We start from the raw sequence: 23390 nt of genomic DNA on the forward strand, positions 1-23390 counted from the left end.
CATCTGCATTATCGATCACTCTATAACAAACTTACTTGTTATAACACTTTAAGGTTGAAATTTCAACAGTGAATCAACTTTGGCGCAATTATTTTAATGTCGTTTGACAGTTTTGATCTAGTTTGCTTGTTGCTTTTGCTAGATACAGATATTTACAGTAATATTGGTTAAACATCAAAATAAAACAGGATATTTATCCGTGCGCAAAAGGTAGCTCTTCCTTGGATGTACTTGAATTCAGTCAACGATGAGTAGAGATAGATATGTATGTAGGTCAGTAGTTTAACATAACTATCATATTTATTCAACGTGAAAAGTTACTTTGGCTGTAAATAAATGCACACACCACACACCTGAACTTGCCCTAAACCTAGTAATTCCATTCGCGAAATAAACATAAACCCAATACTTCGTAACTACAATTGAAAGAAAACTGTTTCAGAGGTCATATTTTTTACAAGAGTTTTTGTTTAGAGTTTTATGTTCGTTATTTTCTTTTTTCGTATGAAACAATAATAGTTAAACAGAATAAGTGGAAAGCTTTTATCTTGTTTACGTTATATTCAAGTGTCTGCTTGAGTCGATCGTTTTTGACTCACGATTTTATAATTAAATATTCAATAACGTGGAAATCTGGCCGGTTTAAATTGCCGAGTATATTTAAGCCGCGTAATTGTAATAATAATGAAGACTGGTAGCAATTTAAGCTTAATTTCGGGAGATTTTCCTGAGGGAAAAATTCAATTATATAATTTTACTCACTTGTTTTTTTGAGGAGTCACTCTCTTTTCATATTTATTTTATTTATCCATTTAATTCAGTAGTCGTTGTACTTTTCGCAGAAGAGGTATTAAGACAGTAAAGAACAACTTCATCATTGCCGTAAATAAGGTAATATGTTTTGTTACTCAAAAAAGCTTTTTGTCTCTAACACAACGAATATTTATACCCATAGATGCTACCTATATTATATTATAAAAAGTGATCGTTAAGCGAGTTGGGCTCGAAGGCTGAAGTGAAAAGAAATCATACAAATTATCTTAAAAGGGACGCTGAGGACTGGTCCAATGTCAATCTTTTCACGAATTTAGTTTTTTACTTTACGTAATTGGAAAAAATATCGGCGTCGGCAAATGTTGGGGGTTGGGTTTCGAAATGAAAACGTAAATTAAGATTTGGTCTATATTAGAAATGCGGATTGGGGTGTTAGGAATGCAAAGCTGAGATCAAATCAAAGAAAATTTAGATGTTCCTTTTCATATAATTATGCTAACCGCATTTTGGGCCACAAAGAAAGTTTATAATGAAATTGACGTTTCGATGGTTCAGTGCAATATACGTTTAGGTGTGTCCAATATAAGATAGGTGAAGTTATCATGCGATTAAATCTATGGAGAAATTCATTCATTGCGCTCATTTAATTTGTAACTTAACAAGATACATAAATCATAGTATTTCCAGTAATCTTTAAACAAAATAAGTGTGATTATTCTAACAAGAAAATAACTATGACGTGGAGTAAGAGGCATCATATTACTCGTATGGCTACTAAACATTGTTATTGGAACAGGGGCGCCCAACACACGGCCTGCAAGAACAAGCTTGACATTACGACCTCATTACGTTACAAAGCGAACCTATACACAGACAAACCCACTAGGATCGCGCACCTAATCACGAACGTACGTAATTAACTGTGAAAACGTACCGATGCGACAACGTAACTGCGTTTTGACGACCAAACTACCGTATCGAGTTTGCTGAAATTACGCATGGATAGCTCGGTGCCGGGAATACGAAATAGAGTAGCTATTTTCCATCCGAGAAAATTAAAAACGTACCCGTCTTCGTCCCCTCAATTTTGCTCGTAATGTGTATTAGTCCCTGAAGTAGTCTCACTAGGATTGGCCAGCCCTGATGTAGAGCGTTGAAACGTATCATTAAGTTCTAGGTATCACGTTGACTCATTTCGTGGCTCACTGTAATATACATAGATCCGTTGTTAATACAGTTTGTAACGAAACCCACTTTAGTTGTACCAATTTACCGTTTGGGTTGCAATTGATTCATTCTGAAACCAAATATTAGGGAATAGCATCACGTAAAGTCTCGAAACACAGGTCGTCTTTTGTTTATTTATTTTTCTAAATTCGCATCACGTACATAGAACAAGGATACCAATAAGACTACGTGTTTTGTTTCAAATGCATAATTTTCTGATCGGTGCGCGAGCCCGACCTCGTAGTGGTACTTTTTCCCGAATTGATAGCGAAGTCAGCTAAATTAATTCTGAGGAACGCCTTAAGTTTTGCGAACTTTTCAAACGTAATCTCATTAAAATGCTGGCAGTACGTCTGACGCCTCAAGAATAAGAATAAAAAACTGTGAAAATACGTGAAGTGTGTGCAAGTTATGCTAGTGGTCTGTGTGACTTGTTGCTCTCCCATTGTTCTATGACCTAGTAACGCCCAAGAATAATAATATTTCTCCTATTTTTTAAGCTCAATAACAGTTTCCGGTTCAAAATGAACCATGTTATTTGACCTTCCCTCTGAAAACCCAAAAGGAAAACAAGGACATTTTTAAAGAAAAATAACGTAAAATAAACGCGATTTTTCCTTTGAAACGCCCTCATTACGCTAGTCATTCTTTCCATTACACGTTACTAAAAACAAAATGGAAACGCGGCATTTGATGCGATGAACACTTCACCAACGATTATTAAAAGCATTCGAATGTTCTGCTGTTCTCCGTTATCGCGATGCCTTTAAAAGAATATAATTTAAACGAGATAGCATCGCTTTGCAAGGAAATTGCTTATCGTTTGTCGACTTTGCACCCTTCACACATCTTTGAGAGTAAACTCAAACTGCGTTATTAGGGCCATGTTGTAAAAATCCAATACCACTCGTAAATATGGCATGTTTTGTGAGCGATTTGTATGAAACGACTTTTGAAGCACTCTCAACTTGGAAACCTCCATTTCTCAAATGCATTCACCTTCGCTGTAAATCTTTTGATGCAGCCAGCTGCTGGTGTGCCACTTCGTCAATCTTCGGGATTATATGCGATGGAAAGTAGTAAATCCATCCCAAAATTGCAGTTCGTACTCCAAAGTACCTATATATAAAATATTCTACCTGAAATGGGTGCAGTAAGTACGTGACTTAGTCCTATATTTTTAAAGTACTTATGTAAACGTAAATCCGTGCTTTTAGCTTTTCGGTGCATATATTTTGAATTCGGAGTAAACTATAGAAATTATTGTCTGACTCAATAAAGTGGGATAAAGGATAGGGATTGTTTCATTAGTTTTCTTAGGAAGGTTTCAATGTGGGTTATATAGGGGTAGACCTAACCGTAATTAGTGGAATAAGGCTCTCAAAATATGGGTCTATCGAACGTAGCTGTCAATTTGGGTGAGATGCGCCGACAATTGGCTTATCCCTGTCATATCGGATCCAAGACCAACTTATACAGACTCAGCGGAAACGTGATCCAAATATTCAATTCTTTCGTTGTAGACGTCATAGACTTTCGGAAACATACCTACATGTGTTTGCTTTAGACATAAAATATATTTAAGAGTCTCCATACATTGAAGACGAAACTGTCGGCCGTTATTTCGCTCGATGGTAAGTTGCCATGGGCTCTAAAACAAATAACTGTCTAGGGAAATATCTATCTCTGAACTTTTTAAATATATAAATCACCATATGATTTTAAAACGACTACATTAAAAAGTTTTGACAAGTCGGGAAACGATCACATAAAGCGAAATAACCAAAGAAATGACCGGTTTTATAGCTTAAGCCAATCACGGTCGACAATCGATGTCGTTCTGAGATTATTATAAGCCTTCCTAGTTTATCGGGTACAACCGTTTATGTAGGTACGTTATGGAACATAATATTTGCCCTCCTATGTAATTATCTTGTGCTTCCGACAAGATTGATCTCCATAAATATTCATTGTTTGTCTAACATCACCATGCTACAGGTTCAAGCGAACCATAATTAAGGAAACAGATTATAATAATAGTTTGAGTGAACTAATGAATTTTAACACGAGTCGTGTGAAGTGTGAAATTGTTTTAGTCACTGGCAGGCTTAAGAGAATTCATGAATATGAATTTAAAATCCCACATTTCGTAAATAAATAAATTCGAGCTGCTATTTAAATTGCAGGATTTTAAATTTAAAATACGGTGGACATTGCAGTTATGATTAGTATTCTGACTAATTGCATTAATGTTGAAAGTCTGGAAGCTACGACGAAATTACTTTTCAAGCCACAGTAATACCACAGTTGGTAATACCATCGAGGTTGGTTGACTTTATTTGCTTTTATAGCCAGCCAGTCTTCTCCAGCTTTTCGTATTTGCCTAGTTCTTTGCTCGTTATTGAAACAAAAGACTGTAGACGTTAATTAAAGAGATTCAACAAACCTCCTTTCATAATACGATTATTTGCGTAATGGCCAATGGAAAATAAGTTCATTTTTAGGGTTCCGTACCTCAAAAGGAAAAAAAGGAACCCTTATAGGATCACTTTGTTGTCCGTCTGTCTGTCTGTCTGTCTGTCTGTCTGTCTGTCTGTCTGTCTGTCTGTCTGTCTGTCAAGACCCTTTATCTCAGGAACGCGTTGACGTATCAAGCTGAAATTCCCATGAAATACTCAGGTCTATTGTCCCTTTAAGCTGTGAAAATATCAAACTTCTAAGCCAAGCCAATCAAAAGATACAGCCGATTATGTCGATATTTTCAACAAATTTTCGACACTCGCAAAGGAATCAAAACCTACAGGATACTTCCCGTAAACTCAGAGTCTTGAAATTTGGCATGAAGCATTGTCATATAATGCAAATATAGGAAAAATTCCGAAAATCTCATTTTTTTAGTTATATAATATAAAAAAATATATTTTAATAAAATGAAACTTACTACCTTATTTCTCACGAACGAATAAAGGTATCAAATTCAAATTTATACCAAATACCTATGTCTATTGTCCCTTTAGGCAGTGAAAAAATCAAACCTCTAAGTTAATGCGATCAAAAGATACAGCGGTTATACCGACACCTTAGACGAATTTCCGTCACACGCTAGGGAATCAAAACCTACAAGGTACTTCCCGTGAACTCAGAATCTTGAAATTCGGCAAGAAGCAACGTTATATAGTACAGATAAAGGAAAAATTGCGAAAATGATAAATTTGAAGTTACATAAAATATTAAAATATTATTTTTGCTTACATGACATAAAATATTTTTTTAATGATTATAAACTTACTATCTACACTTTTTCACATGAACGCGTAGAGATATTAAAGTTGAAATTCATATCAAACACTTCTTAAATATAATTGCCTCTAAACTGTGAAAAATTTGAATCATTCAAAGGTCATTGGGCACCTGAGTATGGAAACCATACCCACGGCGGATTCATCGGATCATTACAAGTCGTCAGGCAGTTTCGAAAAAAACCTGAAACTGGAGCTCGTTAGGTGATTAATCCCTCAAAAATAAAAGATCCCATTAGTAGTGAATTCTCATCACCTAAAATAAAATAAGCTCCGACACAAGGTTACGTTATAAATTGTAAAGGAGTTCCCATAACTATATCTGATCTTTGCTATCGATCCCACAATGGCAATCAAACCGAAATACATATCTATGTGGAAAGTCTTCGCCAATACGAATAAAATAAGCCCAAACACGTGGTAGTTGCAACATACCATTCAGGAGTTCCCTCGACTCTCTGTAGTCTCCATAATCAAATCAGCTCCAAACCTTCAGTGTTTACCAGTACCCTCAAAAATACAGTCACATGTCTGGTTTTGACTCGATGCGTGCCTACAATATTCAAGAGTTGCCCTCGATTTCTCAGGGTTTCTAGATCCTTATCAGATCCTGGTCATCCGAATTGGCATCTTCCTTCTTTATGAAAAGTCTTTAACAATAAAAACTAGCATTGCAACCTGTACAATCCTCTGAAACTGCTTGTCTTTTATATTTTTCAAACGATCCTGGATATTCGTCTCCATGGAATTTTAATAAAATATTTATATTCAAAGAAACGTCATACCATTCTCCACGATTTAAAACTACTTCGATTCATGTCCGCCACTTTTTACAAAGCGGGTCAGATATGCCCAATGACCTTTAAGACATAATTAGTTATTTTCAATCAGATTTCTGAATGATGACTATAAAATGTTGTATACAAATAACTTTAATAAAATAACTTTTAGAAGGTACTGGCCTACTATTTTAGTTATATTATAAAATAAAAAATATTAACTAGGTATTTTGACTCTCACGAAATTACCATAACTATGATTTTTCTAAACTGAACGGTTGGCGCGAGACTCACTTTTTATCTATACAGGATTTGTACGGAACCCTCGGTGCGCGAGTCCGACTCGCACTTGGCCGGTTTTATTATTTATTTGCACATAACCATTTGATCAGATAAAACGTTCGTTATTTTTAATCGTTTGTATTCAAGAATAATAAGGAAATAAATTGAATCAATAAGTCTACGCCTTTCTTTTTACAGGCTGTACACTAGTTTCGAGTTACATCTTTAATTCAAGCGCGCATCTGCGTCTTTTCAATACAGCTCTTTAATAAGTTAGAGGCTGGCACAGAAGAGTCTCAATAACATTTATTTTTATCGAATGCCAGTGTTTACATTGCCTATATAAGAGTAAGTTATAGTGAAACGCCTCGATTATAGCGGCGCCCGTGGGATTAAAGCTCGTTCACCTGGCCCATTGGACTCTTTCATACACCGATCTATTTTATTTTCCTCCCCTAACACCTATCCACTCTTTGATGTTCAGAATCGTTTATGTTATGATCCAATCCCGATTTCCCGATACGTCAACATAAATATTAATATTTGTATAAATGATTAAGTTTATCCCGTGAGGGTAATAACAGTAAAATTACGTAATAACACCCGCAGATAACTTATGAAGAATTTATGAGTTGAGCAAGTGAATAAATACGTGATACGTGAAGGATACCTAATAAATTGCAAGTACTCACGAGATGTGGTCGTAGTTCTTACTTGAAGTGGGTTAGCCCGGTGAGGTTTTGCTCTAAATACAACTTGCGTTATGAGAAAGCTGTCATAAAGACGGCATGTTCAGAACTAGTGTTGGACGATACAGTACTTATGATGTGATGTCAAAGATGTAATGTCCCGAAAAACATGATCAAAGAATTTATGTAGGTATTCTGAAATTCGGAAACTCTTACGGAACAAGGAGGTAAAAATATTTTTTACGCGAAAAACATTATTCGCATAAATTGAAATGGGCTTCCCATGCACTATAAGGTTTCGGTTTTATTCATTTTCTTGAAAGGCACCGTTTTATGATTGAGTCGTATCGTATTGATGGCGCTGTGCGTTACGACGACATTTAACATAAATTTTACGCTAATGCAAGCAGGAGGCAGTAAAACATTCGGAGCGGTATCAGTTGACAAAGGTCCGAGTTTACGAGTATGGTGGCGACCTTTGCATCCGGCTGCCGGGACCGTAGGAAGTAACTGGAAGTTATTCAGAAACTAAATAACTCTGTGTCAATTACATGTTTGTTGAAAGCATGTTGGTTAGTAGTTGTAGGAACACTAGCTGATTCCGTTCAACGACGCGACGCCGTGAGAAAAGTATTTTCTGCATCCTCTGACATTAACCAGACGTCTTATACTTACATTTAACAAAACATTTTTATTTTATAGGAACAGCGCTGGACAAAGGAAAATGGAAGGCTATGGGGGAGGCCTTTGCCCAGCAGTGGGACAGCACAGGCTAATAAAAAAAAAAGTAATGGAAGCATAGATTAGTCGGAAGTTTGAAGAAATAAAATATCACCACTATGCGTCTCCTTACTTGAGTACTTTCATTAGTTTTAGAATATACCGTCTTTAATCTAAACATTACATTCCAAAGCTCCTTGAATTAAATATGCAGCTTAGCAAAATAGCCAGGTACTAAGGTACCAAGCGCCGGCAAGTAAACAGTAATAAACTTGCTTCTAACTTTGTTTAAACTCGCTTGCTATTCTCTCTTAATCGGCACTCAAAGTTTGTTCGAAGCGATAAAACACGGCTTAAATCGGTACATCGATTAACTTGATCGTTGATATTTCCCGAGTCTGTCCTATTTATAATTCAGCACTTTCTGCACGGTTGTGGCAGCTGTTTCCATGAATATCGTAGATAATTTAGTGTCGCGCTTACCTACTTCTGTTATCGAAGTGTACTCTTTTAATCCAATTCCAGAGCCATTAATGTCTAGACGGTATTCGCTAAATTATTCGCATCTATTTGGGTAGTTATGACGTCATTGTGTTGACTATTCTTGGGCGCGTGTATTATTATCGTAGCCTAATCGGTGTTAACCGAACTGTGAATGTTCGCAGCGATTTTTCTGCGCGCGTGAGCAATCCGATCATGCGGTGTTGGGCTTTATGGTGCGTCTAGGTACATAAGTACTACGTGGTTTTCTTACAAATGGTATTAAAATAAATATATATCAGAATCCCTAGCGATGAACTCCATTCGCAGATTTTGAATGGAAGTTAACGATCGTATTTTTAGGTACATTGAAGCTTCGGTTCCGTTAATATGAAGTGGCTCTTGCCGCATACAAGCACCTACTTAGTCCAATCATACCTAGTGTGTAATTTCTATTATTAAATCACAATGTTCCTAGAAATAATAACATAACCACAACTAAGCTCGCTAGTGATATCTGACATTAATACCCCAGGGAAGCCTACTCGTCTTACTGTTCCAAAAATAACAAGATCTCCCGAGATTCAGCCTAACTTCCACACTTAAGTCAGAGGCACTTATTAAGTATTAATATTTGTGGAGTTAAGGACAACACTAGGATGATATTATTGGCTAGTAATTACATCGATCGCCAGATATTATTTCGGCCGGCTTATCTGATTCTATTAATGTCTGCGCGCCTTCGGGATGGAATTAAATTGATAAGCACAAATATATAAATACATATATTTCTTTAGCGAGAGAAATAAAGGAAAAATGGTTATTTATCTTGATACTTACTGGGAAAGTAAATGTAGGGTTACAAATCAGGAATTTATGGATCTATTTATTATGGCTCGATTCATACTGTAGTTAATTACGATATTTACCTATATAGCATGTGGCTGGAACCGTCTATTTGTTTCCACATTTATTTTGCACACGAAATTATATTGGCGACAGACTTGCTATATATTTTTCGACACTTCTCTGTTGCATTAAATCTACACAGTATTAATTAATAAAAACAGTACCCTGAATTTCGTGACATAGCTGTCAGCTGTCAGCAAACTCCGCTCAACAAATGAATATGTCTGCATGTCCTATAAATGCGTCACAATTGTATTTCACCGGGCGACGTAATTGAAAAGGGTTTTAATTACAAACCAACTAAATTATGTTGTTCATTAAATATGCACTTTATGTCACTGGCTGTTAATTTGTAACTGTGGGACAATCCACTTATGAATGCTGTGAGTACACTTGTGAATAAACGCTCAATATTTACTGTTCCGAATGTATTTTATTCAGCTATTCTGACATTTGGTTTTTTACCTCTGAACCTATTTAAATTAACATTTATATGGATGGTGGATTGGATAAATAAATTTTCTCTTAAATATGTTTTTTTTTTATAGTTATTCCTATCAATAATATCATGTATTTCGGGCTTTGAAAAAATATTGCAATATATTGTAAAAAGTTTGTAGGCGGGTTTTCAACAGCTGCTATAACGGATACCATTGAGGCGTGCCACAGTGTCAAATACCAATGCTGCATGATAAATGCGATAGGCAAACGATGCGTCTTGTGGTCGCTTACCGCAGAATACCGCGGCTTACGACCATCCGTCTTTGAAATATGTAGCGCGCTGTTTTAGGCTGCTTAAATGTGTATAATTGGGTGTCTGACTTTTCTATAATTTTCCTTTAAAATTTTCATATTTCAATTTCCGTTAAGCATGAACAATATTTGAAAAGAAAATAAAGAAAGAACATTTTCAGATTACCCCGTTGTATGTCGAAGCGCAGATATAAGCGTGACACAATTGATTTTCTTTTGTTTTGTAATTAGCGACTTACAAGAAAAGTTTTATTTTTTCTGTAAGAGAAATCTGAAGTTTTTTCCGCAAGAATAGTTAAACATGTATTGTTATTTATAATGCAAGTAACCTTCCTTATTTATATTCAGTGTCCTTTTGTCAAGATAACGACACTTAAGATATCGTCCCATGGCATAATGCGGAGAGTAGCGAGAGTTTCAAGTTGGCGCTACAAGAACACTCATAATTGTATCACGTTTGCCGTCCGGTCTCAAGATTGCTGGATGTTCCTCCAATTTATCTCTGTGATTATGACGAAATTTCGCAAGCTTCTAGTGCATCCGAAGGGAATATGATCTGTGTTGTTGTAAACTGGGAATAGAGTTAATAAAAATTGAGTTTCGGATAAAGAAATATACGATTTAAAAAATTATTGATAATCTTTAAAATATCCCCTACATTTTCTTTAAACAAAACGCATTTTACCCATTTTTGTGTGCAAGGTTTGCAAGTTTTCTTTTTTTAAATTACCATTTTTTGTGTGGACTGACAGCACCTGTCAATTGCCAAAAACGGAGAGGTTGCACGAAATATTAACTCAATTCTATTTTTAAATATGGATTTATGAAAAACATTGGCTGGTTGTAAAGTTTTCAACATGCTTTATTTTAAAAATAGAACATATTCAAACTGGCAGTTTAACAACAGTTTTCAGAGACAACGGAATACAAACTCGCAAGTTATCAGGTTTAAAGAGATCTGGAACCTACAGATGCTAAGGTGCATCTACTGTCTTGTTAGCATCGGATAGAATTATATTCTAGAGGTACAGTGAAATAAAATATTGTTGAATGCAAAACTTTTACATGCTAAGGGAGAATAGATTTGTCATGCTATAAAACTGTAAGTTTTCTCGTTTCTTCTCATTGTTAACAACTGTTCTTATTTCATTTTGTTATATGTATTAAAAAAAGTATAATAAATTTTAGTTTTTGACTTTTATTTTCATTGTTATTGACTGAATAATGGTTTTCATTGGTATAAATCGAAGGAATACTTAGATATAGAATCTGTAGTAGTCCTTTTAATGATGAACGTAAAGTAAGCTTGCTCTTGAATCTCCTTAATGCTTTATCACTTTAATTTCCTATGTTGACGTAAATGTTCTAACATACGCTCCAAGAAGTAGGTAATTCATAACGTACAAACAGCTCATTGCAATCCATATGAAAACTTTGATTCGTCCTAATATTACATTCATAGTCGGAACATTCATAAAATTGAACATTATTCCTAGCAGTCGTACAATCATAAAGTTCTGGATAATAAAGTGAATCAGGAACAAGATGGCATGTGCGCTGCATAAAGCGTGTAATAAACTAGTGCCTAATTCTCAAACATAATAAGTCAATTGATTGCATTATACTTGCTGACCATTGGTCAAATCAGTGATTTGACAACTTGAAATGTTTTGGTTATCGTTAAAGTTAAATCGTGCAACTCACCGCAAGTAAGTGTTAATACGTTGCTATTATTATTATTGCTAAGCAACATAAACGAATTATTCAGTACATTTTCAGTCATACAGAAAACCTATAACATTGCTTACACGCTTTGAATCGAATACGTTATTGTTTAGGCTGGCTTCAGGCATTACCAAGTACAACAACATAATGTCGTTCGCGCTTTACTTAACACTTTACGAAACGATATACTTAGAAGTACTGTAAACATGAATGTACGAATTGCCTTAAGTCATTCGACACCAAAAGGGCTATAAGGTATTTGGTAATTGCCTTTTAAGCGTTTAAATGTTTCGGACAAAAATGCTGTAAGAACCAATGAATAATAACCAATAATCTGAATTGAGTGAAATAAAGTAAATTAAATTGAAACACACAATAAGCATTTTAAATAAAAACACGCAGTGGATTTTTTTTTTATTTCAAAACGTGCAATTGCATTATTAATTAATGCATTATTTTGAATAATACTGGGTGTCCCATAAGTCCTTTGAAATCTAAATTTCGAATAAAATTTAAATGGCGCGGGGGAATGGCATGCGGGGTGCGGGGATAGCATCAACGGTCTTTCGGAATTCATTCGCCATGGAAGGTTTTAGCGGAGCGGACCGTGGTTTTTGTGTGCTTGAGTTTTATCACAACAATGATTCGGCCACCATTGCGCGGCGTAAATTTAGAGAATATCGCAATTTGCGCACGTTTAATGACTGTCCCAGTGTTCAAACGGTAAAAAATTGGGTTCAACAGTTCGAGGTGACTGGATCTACAATTTTATTTTGTTGAATAAACAACGATCGGGCCACCCAAGGACATCACGGACGGAAGACAACATCGACGTAGTGCAAGAGTCAGTTCGTGAAAATCCTACTCAATCCATTCGTAAGCGTTAGAATGCATTAAATATACCCAGATCGACGTTACAGCGCATTTTAAAGAAAGATAAGAAATTACCATCCATAAAAAAATCAGTTAATACAGGAATAAAAAGATACGCCGCGCAATGGTGGCCGAATCATTGTTGTGATAAAACTCACGCACACAAAAACCACGGTCCGCTCCGCTAAAACTTTCAATGGCAAATGAATTCCCAAAGACCGTTGATGCTATCCCCGCACCCCGCATGCCATTCCCGCGCGCCATTTAAATTTTATTCGAAATTTAGATTTCAAAGGACTTATGGGACACCCAGTATTATGATCACATATGAGTGATTTCCAGTGATAGTCGAATGTACTCGTAGATGTGTATAAATGCAGTTTTTAGGGTTAAGTAGATTTTTACTAGCAAATATGTCCCATAAATATTGTTAAATTAAAATATCTGCCAAACCTACAAAATTTTCCCAGATCTGTAACCAACTCGGTAGTTTAGTGATAGCATGTAGTACCTACTATTTGGGAAGTCCACTTTATTACATGAAATCTATTTCATTCAATGTCCGTAACTTGCCAAATTCCTATTACAAGTTTAGCTCAACTAACCGGAGTTCCAGAATAGAACATCAGTAGTCAGACCGACTGCGTTTGGTTCTAAGTTTATCTTTCGTTCCCAAATCAACGTCTTCACAAGAAATAACGTTCGAATAAGTTTCTTGATACCACGAAGTAGGTTTATTTTTGTCTTTCTACAATTACAGATGATAAATCAATTAAAGTTTCGTAACGTTTCGGCGATCGCAGAAATTGTACAACTTGTACTGGCCTAGAAAAAAATGAAAGAGTAGGTACTGAAAACATCCCCTAATATACATTTTTTTAAGTTACTTATAATAATATTCAATTGTCTTAATTCAGTCGGGATGGAAGTTGATGTCACTTTACAGTAAAAATAATAGCATTAAGTAGAGCGTCGCCTGCAATCTTCCCTTGAACGCCAGGCCGACGAAGAAGAATCTACGTATTCACTGAGTCGCCCTAATTCCTTACAATATATCTTACTTCATTTGAATAGCCTCCCGGCTCATTACTCTTCCGAATTTAAAAGAAAAATGTCTATAGCAAAAACGTACAGACGTTGATTAGTCTATCTTACTTATAACGAAGAAAATCCTATTAAAACGTATACAAAATAATCATTTAGATAAAAGAGGATAAAATTAACTTCAATTGTGTCTACAGGAGTAAGCTTTTTGTTTGTTTTACTACGAATTGCTTATAAATAACAAGTAAGTAATTTGTTGTTACACGCTTTTTATTAGCTTCACCTGTATGTTTGTATGTTTGTAACCGACTTCTTTGGGCGCGATTTTGACCCACTTTAAACGGCCAGATTTCGTTCAAACTTTGTAGATTTATTGAGGACCGATGACAATACACTAATTTGATAAAAATTATTCCATTTTAACCGACTTCCCAAAAAGGAGGAGGTTACACATACACATCGATTACTCCGAGGTTTATAGACCGATTTACGTGATTCTTTTTTTGTTCGACTCGGAATAGCTGCCAGTTGGTCCCATAGTCAGGTCAGGATCTGATGATGGAAACCCTGAGAAATCGAGGGCAACCTTCGAAAGTTGTAGGCATACATAGGGTAAAAACTTGACACTCAGGTGTACGCCTAAAAGCACTATTCAACTGTGAAGATTTGGAGCTGACCTGATGATGGAGACCAGAGAAACTCGAGGGAACTCGACAACTGAATATGTAAACTACCTCGTGTTTGGGCTTAAATTATTTGTATTGACAAGACCTTTGCAACAGTGAAGGTTTGGAGCTGACCTGATGATGGAAACCAGAGAAAGTCGAGGGAACTCGACAACTGTATATGTAAACTACCTCGTGTTTGGGCTTAAATTATTTGTATTGACAAGACCTATGCAACAGTGAAGGTTTGGAGCTGACCCGATGATGGAGACCAGAGAAAGTCGAGGGAACTCGACAACTGAATATGTAAACTACCTCGTGTTTGGGCTTAAATTATTTGTATTGACAAGACCTATGCAACAGTGAAGGTTGGGAGCTGACCTGATGATGGAGACCAGAGAAAGTCGATGGAACTCGACAACTGAATATGTAAAATACCTCGTTTGGACTTATATACTTTGTATTGATGAGAACTTCCCACTTGTATGGATAGTGACAACTATTCGTATCACTGAAAAGCTTTAAACAAAAAAAAGTAGAAAATAAATAATAGTTTTAAAATAAAAATTTTTATAGAAAGCGAACTAAAATAAATTTTAATGAATTTAAATTAAGAAAATAGTGTTCAAAATTTCAATGAATATAAATTAATAATAGTGTGAATACAAAAAATATATTTTTAAAAAAGCGTGGGGTGCATGGTGTCAATAGTTATAAATATTTTATTGACAGATATGAGTAGAGTGATTTTCATTTCGATAATACCTTAAAAAGCACCCCACGCTTTTGTTAAATATATTTTTTGTATTCACACTATTATTAATTTATATTCATTGAAATTTTGAACACTATTTTCTTAATTTAAATTCATTAAAATTTATTTTCTGTTTTTTAGTTCGCTTTTCTATAAAAAGCGTGTTTTTTAATTTTTTTTTTTTTAGATACTTTATTGAGAAGTCTTTGTCTTTATAAAATAACAAAGGTCTAGTAGTCGCTAGTTCTTGAGCTATTACACAACATACAATTCCTCACCGTTTATGTTCAATTACATTCTGTTCCAATTTTGAATTTAACTTTCCCACCATTGTGACACGCTTCTTTATTCAAAAACACTAAACAATATCATAGTGATCAGAGATCACAAAAGGACTCACGACCACAAACACACAGCCGTCCGTGCGCAAATTGCTGGTCATGCTCCATTAGTACCACTAACTCTTTTCCCCTAGCGATTTCCACGCTTCCGCAGACAGCTTTATTTCCAGTTCTTTCCTCTTCTTTGCGTCCTTTTGCTTTGGGAAATCAGTAAGCCATTATCATGTCTATAGAATCAATATAAGGCTGTCAATACATCGTCAGTCTTGTAATAATTTCACAATATCCAAGTACCGAGTTAGAGAGGACGGAAACAATTTTGACAGCAGAGGGAAGTAATTTTTCTTCCCTTATTCTTAGTCCTTTGATAAATTATAATACTTACCCAAGATAAAATGTACCTGTAAGTACGTACTTGTATACAAACGTAGATACATACTTATGTAGGTATATAGGTATATGTTCTATGCTAAAGAGTGACTTGCAAATACGGCCTGGATTCTAGTCAATATTTTATTCAACGGAGAAGTTTGGTAGTCTTTGCTTGTAAAAGGAATTCAATACTTTATAAAAGTTTATCACTGTTGCATGTTTACATACCAAGATCGAGCATTCGCGTTTGTGCATAGTACACTTATACATACGCATTGCATGACAATTATCTACTATATATATAGGTTACGCTTTAAATTGCAAGAATGATATGCCAAATATTTCATTAAAATTATATTCTTACTTGCAATCAAATATGTAAATGACAGATCTCGACTTTACTTGATGAGTCCGCGTGGTCACCCTTTATTTACTTTCAAATACAATTTTTATATCATGAACCTTCTTAAAATATTTTACAAATCCGTAGCTCCGTTGACATGATCTCTGAATGAGGAAATAATTCTGAAAATATAATATTACAATAGTAGCTACACTGCGTAGGTAATATCATTTTCAGGAATGATTTTTTCAGGAAAACAATTTCGCCGTTATTCTATTTTATCAGCGGATATTTTGTTTAGCGGTAAAGTAATCAATTCCTACGGTTTTCCTAGTTTGTTGTCTATATACAATTTTGTAGAATAATATAATACTTTTGTTTACTCTCAGTTTAGTGGAAAACACGTGTGGAAGTTTGTGAGTTTTCAGTTAGAACCTAACCTGGTGCACTACGAACGGATATAGTAATAACAATTTATATGAAAGGTTTATCTATGAAATTATTAACTCTGTAAATTATTTACTTCAGTTAGGAAATTGCGGAAGGTATTGAGCAAACAAAGCGAGTGAAAGTTCGTGGTTAACTGTTTAGTAAGTCCACTCAAGAGATTAGTAGGTAACTTAATTTTCCATGTTTAGTTTTGTTTGTTATAAACTAGAAAAGGGATAATGTTTTGTGTTTGAGCATCGACGAAGTACTTAATTATATAAGGGATCTTTGTATAGTTTGTCTATCTTTATGTAAAAGAGATAGTTGAAGCGGATGATGATGAAATTATATTAATTTGGGACCAACCTCCCATCTTGAATGAATGAAATAACGGCTGTTGAGAACCTATATTACATAGTTCATTTCAAATGTATCGAATCCTATATTCCACTATTACAGAATGAAACCGGAAAAACCAGGAAAAACCTATTCACAAAAAGAAGTTTGACATTTCGCAAAAATCTGACCTTTCCATAGACAAGAGTTCGGCGAAAAATCTAAACATAGAGGTTAGAGGTGTGCCCAGCAACACAAGGTATAGACAAAGCCTCGGTCGTCCATTACCATAATCCTGTACAAATATATTCGACGCACGCGGCGTTGTCCGTTGTTCGTCTTAATTATGAGCGCTCCTGTGACGGACGGAGCGTCCCGTGAATACTGAATCAAATTATTCAAATCCGATCACCTGCCTTTGGGATTATCAGTTTCTGAGTTTATTTGGCTTTTATGTTAGAGGCTCTATTGAATAGGCTTAAGGTCATCTTTTGTTTTTCGTTTTTAGCCGTCACTTTCGTATTGTTAACAGGGCAAATTGAAGAGGCCATGTAGGCAGTTACATACTACGACATGGAGGTATAATAAAAATAAAATAATCTAACCTATCCTAAGTACGAAAAGATTTTCACATACGTGTTTTCAGCTATTCGACGCTTTGTTCAATTCAAAAGCCAAGCAGGTTTTCAAAATGTATCTTCCATCTTCCAGCATTTTATTTTTGTAGTTTTATTCCACAAGTATTTATGTCTCTGCGACTAGTGTGATTCCTTTGTTCACCCGAGGAAACGTGATTCACTCCACAATACACACAATATCGTAAAAGTCGCGAAAAACGTGAGCTATATTTTAAGTCGAGTCCATTGTTTAAACCGTTTCCTCGAAGCTAAAGGAACTGCGGCAAAGCTTCGAAATAACTTCACCTTATTTTCTGTATTGATAAGAAATATAAAATTTAAAAAGATATCGGTATACAAAATGCATTCTGAATTTTAAAACGTCAGCCATGACACCAGGATATTATATAAAATTTATATAAATGGATTTTAAATTTCCCGCAGCTGTGGCCGTCCGAATATTAAGCTGCGTATTCACTGGGGGAGAAATGTCACGTGCCACGTGTGTCTAGGTATCGTAAAGTCGCATGACATTGCATGAAATGTCTTGCGAGGAAAACATGACAAATAAAATACGAGTACAATAAGGCATTGTTCATCATTTATCCCTTGATGAATCCGAGGCTGTTTTGTGGAAATGTTGTTGAATTACTGAATTAATACATAAAAATTGCTCTCACTTCGGGTTTCATACGAATTTTAGTACGATTCTATTAACTAGCGATTTCTCATTAGTTAGAAACTTCCGAGTATCTGAGGAGATATCTGAGGGTTAGGATACAGTCTTCTATTAAGAAACATACTCGTACGAAGCTGCAAATCAAATTCTGCATTGGCGTAATCCTGTATACAGCTCTACTCACTTTGGGGCCGTCGTTCCAATTAATAAAATGATCGAAATCGGTTTACAAATGTCATGAGATCTAGCAGCAATTTTGGTGTATCCTCAAGAAACTGTGGATACCTACCATTATTTTTGTGGTACATTATTAAACAATAAGCTTCTCGTAAATGTTGAAAAAATACAACGCTCAAAATTCAATAAACGTTTGTGAAAAGGCAACCTTAATTTTATTCGTACGTAAAACATGGAGCAGTTTAATTTTATTTTTGGGCTGTTCAATAAAACTTTTTTGTAGGTAAATATGTAAATGTTGCAAACACGGGTACCTTTTAACCTTCTCATTTAACCTAAATAAAATTATGAGGGAAAACACGAGGAGAATACGTAATAAAAGCAGACAGTAGTATTCTAAACTCTTATATTTTATTTATCACCAAAACTGTAATCACACTTTGGTATACAAAAACAACAAATCTTGTAACGACAAAATATAATTATTACATCTAAACAATACTCGTAACAATAATAGAACAGAACTATCTAACTCGTCTCCTTAAAACAGTCGTAATATGATCGCTAAAATTGACTTTGTTTTCAACAAACAGACTATTGATTTATACAATACATACATACAGGTTGTCATTTATTATATGTTTTATGTGATTCATCATTCAGATTAATCTTTTACTGAGAGGAACACAATAAAATGTTTTTTATCAATATAGCTTCTGTTAAAATAGATAGGTAATTATGACACAGAGATTGAAGAATTTATGATTCAAAAGTGACGGCTCTACATTATAAAATATGAATATTTAACTACGACAAAGGTCCCACGAGTACTTTAAGAAGTAGGAAAAATTAGCTATTTTATTTTATTTTTACAGGTAACATTCTACTCTCTTGTTTGTTGATGGAGGTGTATTTGGGTTGTTGGTTTACTAGCAAACACGGTTACGACCCAATGTTAGGCCGGCTCTATAGATATTACACTGTTTCGAAAATAATAAAAATGTTTATTGTACACAATGTGAATAAACAACAAAAGGTTTTTTAGTTCACTGGTTTGGCTGTAATAGAATTTGCTGTTAATTTATTTATATCAGTTTATTGCTTTTTCAATAACGCTAGCACTTCAACTTTCACTTCAATTAGAAGATAGGTACGTAATTTACTACTGAAACGATTTATTTACACAATTCCTTCAAATTCACTAAACATTCGCGGATATTGAGACCTGTGCGAATTGCCGCGAAGTTATTATCATACGGATGTAGTGATTTGTTCAATGAGGTGATGCTCGCGGCGGCGGCAGGCGGGGCGGCACGAGCCCCCGCGCGTCCACATGGCGCCGCGCGATGCGAGGCCTTCGGGCACGCTACGCGAAGGCCGCAGAGGTGGCGCGCGCCGGTAGCAGTCGGGGCAGTGCGCGGCCGAGCAGCACGCGCGGTCCAGCGGCGCCGCGTATGACAGAGACTTCGGCAAGCGCGAGCCGCAGGTAGGCCCAGGCCAGGCGCAGTACGCAGTGGCACCGCCCGCACTACAGGCGCACCACGCCGGCTCGCAGCGAGGCGGAGGCGTCACGCAAGGACATGCCTCCACTATTGTCGGCGCTGGTGCCGGCGGAGGCGGGTCCGGCTCCCGCTTCGAAAACCCAACGAAGAACAGCAGCATTGCGCCCGCTAACGTAGCCGCTGACGAGAAATAGAAGCCTGCTCTTGGCACTTGTTGGTTGATGTAGCCTGTTACTGGTACACCCACCATTACCGGTATAGCTTCAGCACCTTGCACAAACCCTGTTTAAACAAAGTTCTTTTAGCAATGCCCTTTGAAAAATAAAATCAATAAAATGAGCACATAACATTCTTACCCCAAACTCTTGTAAAATGTCGGCCTCGAACACGTTCCATAGTGAGCATCTTTATCGAATATAAAAATCCTCCTAAACACAGTCCGTACATCCAGGCAAACAGCACGTAACCATGATAGCCTTCTACGCTGCTCAGAGCGAGCATTGAAATACCTGAAAACATTTTTGCATTTGACTTCTGAAATACAGGCAGTTTATTTTGTAAAAGTTCAAAGTGAACCTAGTATATATTTATTTACCTATTCCGACCATAGCCGTTTGACAAAGATATTGCTTGGAGACGAGGCACTGCGCTGACGGCCGAACCAGCACGAGCCCAAAGCCGGCGCAGCCGAGCACCGCAGCGAACCCCAGAAACGTTTGCAGCAACACCAGAGCACTCTCCTCTAAGCCCTCTTGAAAACCTTGTAAAGCCTACCAGAAAACAAATATTAATATTAATCACGAAACTTTTGATTTACCAACTTTAGCAATTAGACTTACCAAAAAAAAGACGGGAGTGTAAAGTCCAAAAGCAGCTAATCCGGCGGCCAGCAACAAAACTTTCGCCGGTCGAGATTGGAGAGGGCTTAAATCGAATATTGGTCCTCTCTTTAGGCCTTTCTTTTCCTTAACCTATTATAAATACAAACGAGTTTATTTATTGTTTTAATCAATTAAACTTTGTAATGAAAACGTTAAATTAGTTAATATTAATTCAAGCAAGAGAAATGATAAAAGCAAAGTTGGGAAAAGGATGTTGAATTGAAAATGTAGCTTAAACAAATTAGCGTTAAATTTTCTTGGAACGAAATGGAGAGGAAACAATTTGTTGGAGATGTGAATCAGTGCGTTGATTGAATAACTTAAAAGTTGGAGTCTTACCGGCCTTACCTTTCGTCGCTGGTTCTTGAGGTGAAGGATGGCGCGTCGCTGCGGGTGGTACAGCGAGGCGCTGCGGTATACGGCGCTCAGGAAGAAAGCTAGCACCAGCACACCCGTCACTGCCTGCAAGCCTAAACGCCAACCTAGTTTCCTAATAGAAATACCACACGGTTATTACTCTGTTTTAGCACCTTACTGTTTTGAAGTAAAGTAATTCATCATCAGTTTTGAAATAGTTATAGGACCTAAAAATAAAATGGATTTGAATTATTTGAATGGATTCATTTATGATCATTACTCTTTTTTAATATCGTGTTATTACGTTGTTAAACTTTATATCCGAACAAAATTATAATGTTCGGCAATTTCGTAATAAAATTTTATTAGAATACTTCAATGGATTCTTTCTTTAACCCATAATTGGATTTTTCAATCTGGCACATTGACATCGATTTCTCAATAAGAAAGTGATTTGTAAGACTTTTGAAGGTTTGAGAGTGTTTTATGACTTACCCGACGGCTTCCTTGTAGGCCACGCTGAAGAGTGCGATGCCCACCCCTCCTCCAGCATGAGCTACCAGTTCCACGAACTGTCTCCGTCTCCTGAAGTAGGCACCTAGTACTAGGCCAGCGGATTCACGTACGAACCCACAGCCTACTCCGAGCACCACACCTAGTTTGATTATACACAGGTTTCATTTTATGTAATCAAAAGGTGCTAAGGAAACATAATAATAATATTCTGGCTAAGATAAATCTAAGCACATTCACGTCATTTTTATTTTTATGGATAAAGCTTCATATCTATTCAATCACTAATCATGTTCAGTAATCTTCAATTTCACGGGTCACGATTTTGAATACCATAATATAGTAAGGGGTAATCCACCATAGGCCACGCATATCGTACACGATTCTATTAATAGGTACTGACGTTTGGGAGAAACGTATCACTAGAGCTTGGAGAAAATATACGAATTTTCTTGAATCATATTTTAAAATGAAGGAGCGTTTGTGCATTTTTCCTTTTCTTTGCTTATCTGGCGTTGTAACAAACATTAGCAACCATAATTAGCGAGACCTTCTCTCAAAAACAGGTACAGATACTTCAAGTATTATACTAAGAAAACCACATTTTCTGATGTTAAAATACAGCGTTATCTTCACACAATTTGAGTTTCGTATTCCAGAATACCCGTTGCAAATAAAACGGTGATTTGAATAAAAATATATTTAAACCCTCTAGCAAGCAGATACGTATGGTAACGATATGATGCTTAGCTAGCATCCCCGGATAGTGAGCAAAACTAACAAGCGAGCTTGATTCAATATTCCGGGTAGCCCGCACTGTGTGGAGAGGATAACTTATTGAACTGAACACGCGTTTTATACAGAACTTAGCTTTGCACTTTTGTTTTCAAGAGATAACAGGAAATTAACTTCCTTTGAATTCGAAAATTGAAAAGTTTTTATACCGGTCTTGTGAAACTTGCTCATGTTTCAATAATGAGTTGCTTGCTGCTTAATTAACGATGTTTTAATATTAAAGAGCTCGTACTTGTTTTTTTTATGTATAAAATGTAATAAATAATTTGACAAAAACTTACCGTAACTAAGCAATGTCTGATGAAGTTGAGTAGCGAATGAAGTGAAGAGGCAAGCGAGGGGGAGCAGTAGTCCTCCGAGGAGGGCGACGAGGCGTGGGGACCTCCTCCGACCTGCTGCGAAGGCCCCCGCGGCGCGGGACACTCCCACGCATATCGCGCCGGCCCAAACTGATGAACAAATCATCTTATAGGTTCGAGATATTGATAGACTCTCGGGGGAGCATGGCGCGCTAATACATTTCCCCCAAAAAAACGTGATAACAAGCATTTTGCTGATAATACGTAGGTATTTACCATATATGAATAAAGTTTTTTTTATTATTAAAGAGGTGTAAATACAAAACAGTCAGTATCCAAACCATAAAGTAAATAACCACTAGAGAGCGCACTCGCCAATTTCTTCTAAGAACACGACTCACCGCTGCGGGCAGGGGGGGGCGACATAATCCGCGGCTACTATTGGTCAGTTCAAGGTCGCTACTAAAGGATCGTACTGATCATAGCCATATAGTACGCGCAAAATCACTAACTTTTGGCGAGCGTCGGGGCACTGTATGCGCAGTCAAGTGGTTTTATAGTCTTTGATCCAAACAGTTCAAATAAATAGTAAATACCTACCCAGTATTCAACAAAATAAATATTATACATTTGTCAGATGCGTTCCATGTCTATTTATCCATGTGTATTGGTTTTGTTAAAAAGACTCAGTAATGTGTGCGCTATAAATATTAGTTATGTTTATTTTTAAAAAGCTCCGTCCAATATTGCGAGTTTCATACATTTCCCGTTGACCT

General features: G+C 36.2%; 1 protein-coding gene across 2 annotated transcripts in view; it reads right to left on the reverse strand.

The window, feature by feature from the left end:
- Positions 1 to 18656: 18656 nt before the first annotated feature.
- The window catches only part of LOC110379607 (monocarboxylate transporter 3), a 57002-nt gene continuing 52268 nt past the window's right edge, over positions 18657 to 23390 (reverse strand). The window contains exons 6-12 of one of the 2 annotated variants that reach the window (XM_021339341.3): positions 22597 to 22764; positions 21503 to 21662; positions 20999 to 21140; positions 20609 to 20740; positions 20365 to 20539; positions 20126 to 20278; positions 18657 to 20051 (exon numbers count right to left, since the gene is read on the reverse strand). In XM_021339341.3, coding sequence (XP_021195016.3) covers positions 19519 to 20051; positions 20126 to 20278; positions 20365 to 20539; positions 20609 to 20740; positions 20999 to 21140; positions 21503 to 21662; positions 22597 to 22764 — 1463 coding nt within the window. In that variant the 3' untranslated portion in view covers positions 18657 to 19518. Of the gene's footprint in view, positions 20052 to 20125; positions 20279 to 20364; positions 20540 to 20608; positions 20741 to 20989; positions 21141 to 21502; positions 21663 to 22596; positions 22765 to 23390 lie in introns of both variants that reach the window. The other variant, XM_021339340.3, reaches the window with a different exon arrangement.

Source organism: Helicoverpa armigera, chromosome 18, assembly GCF_030705265.1.
Source record: "Helicoverpa armigera isolate CAAS_96S chromosome 18, ASM3070526v1, whole genome shotgun sequence".
In the NCBI taxonomy this organism is placed as follows: Eukaryota; Metazoa; Arthropoda; class Insecta; order Lepidoptera; family Noctuidae; genus Helicoverpa; species Helicoverpa armigera.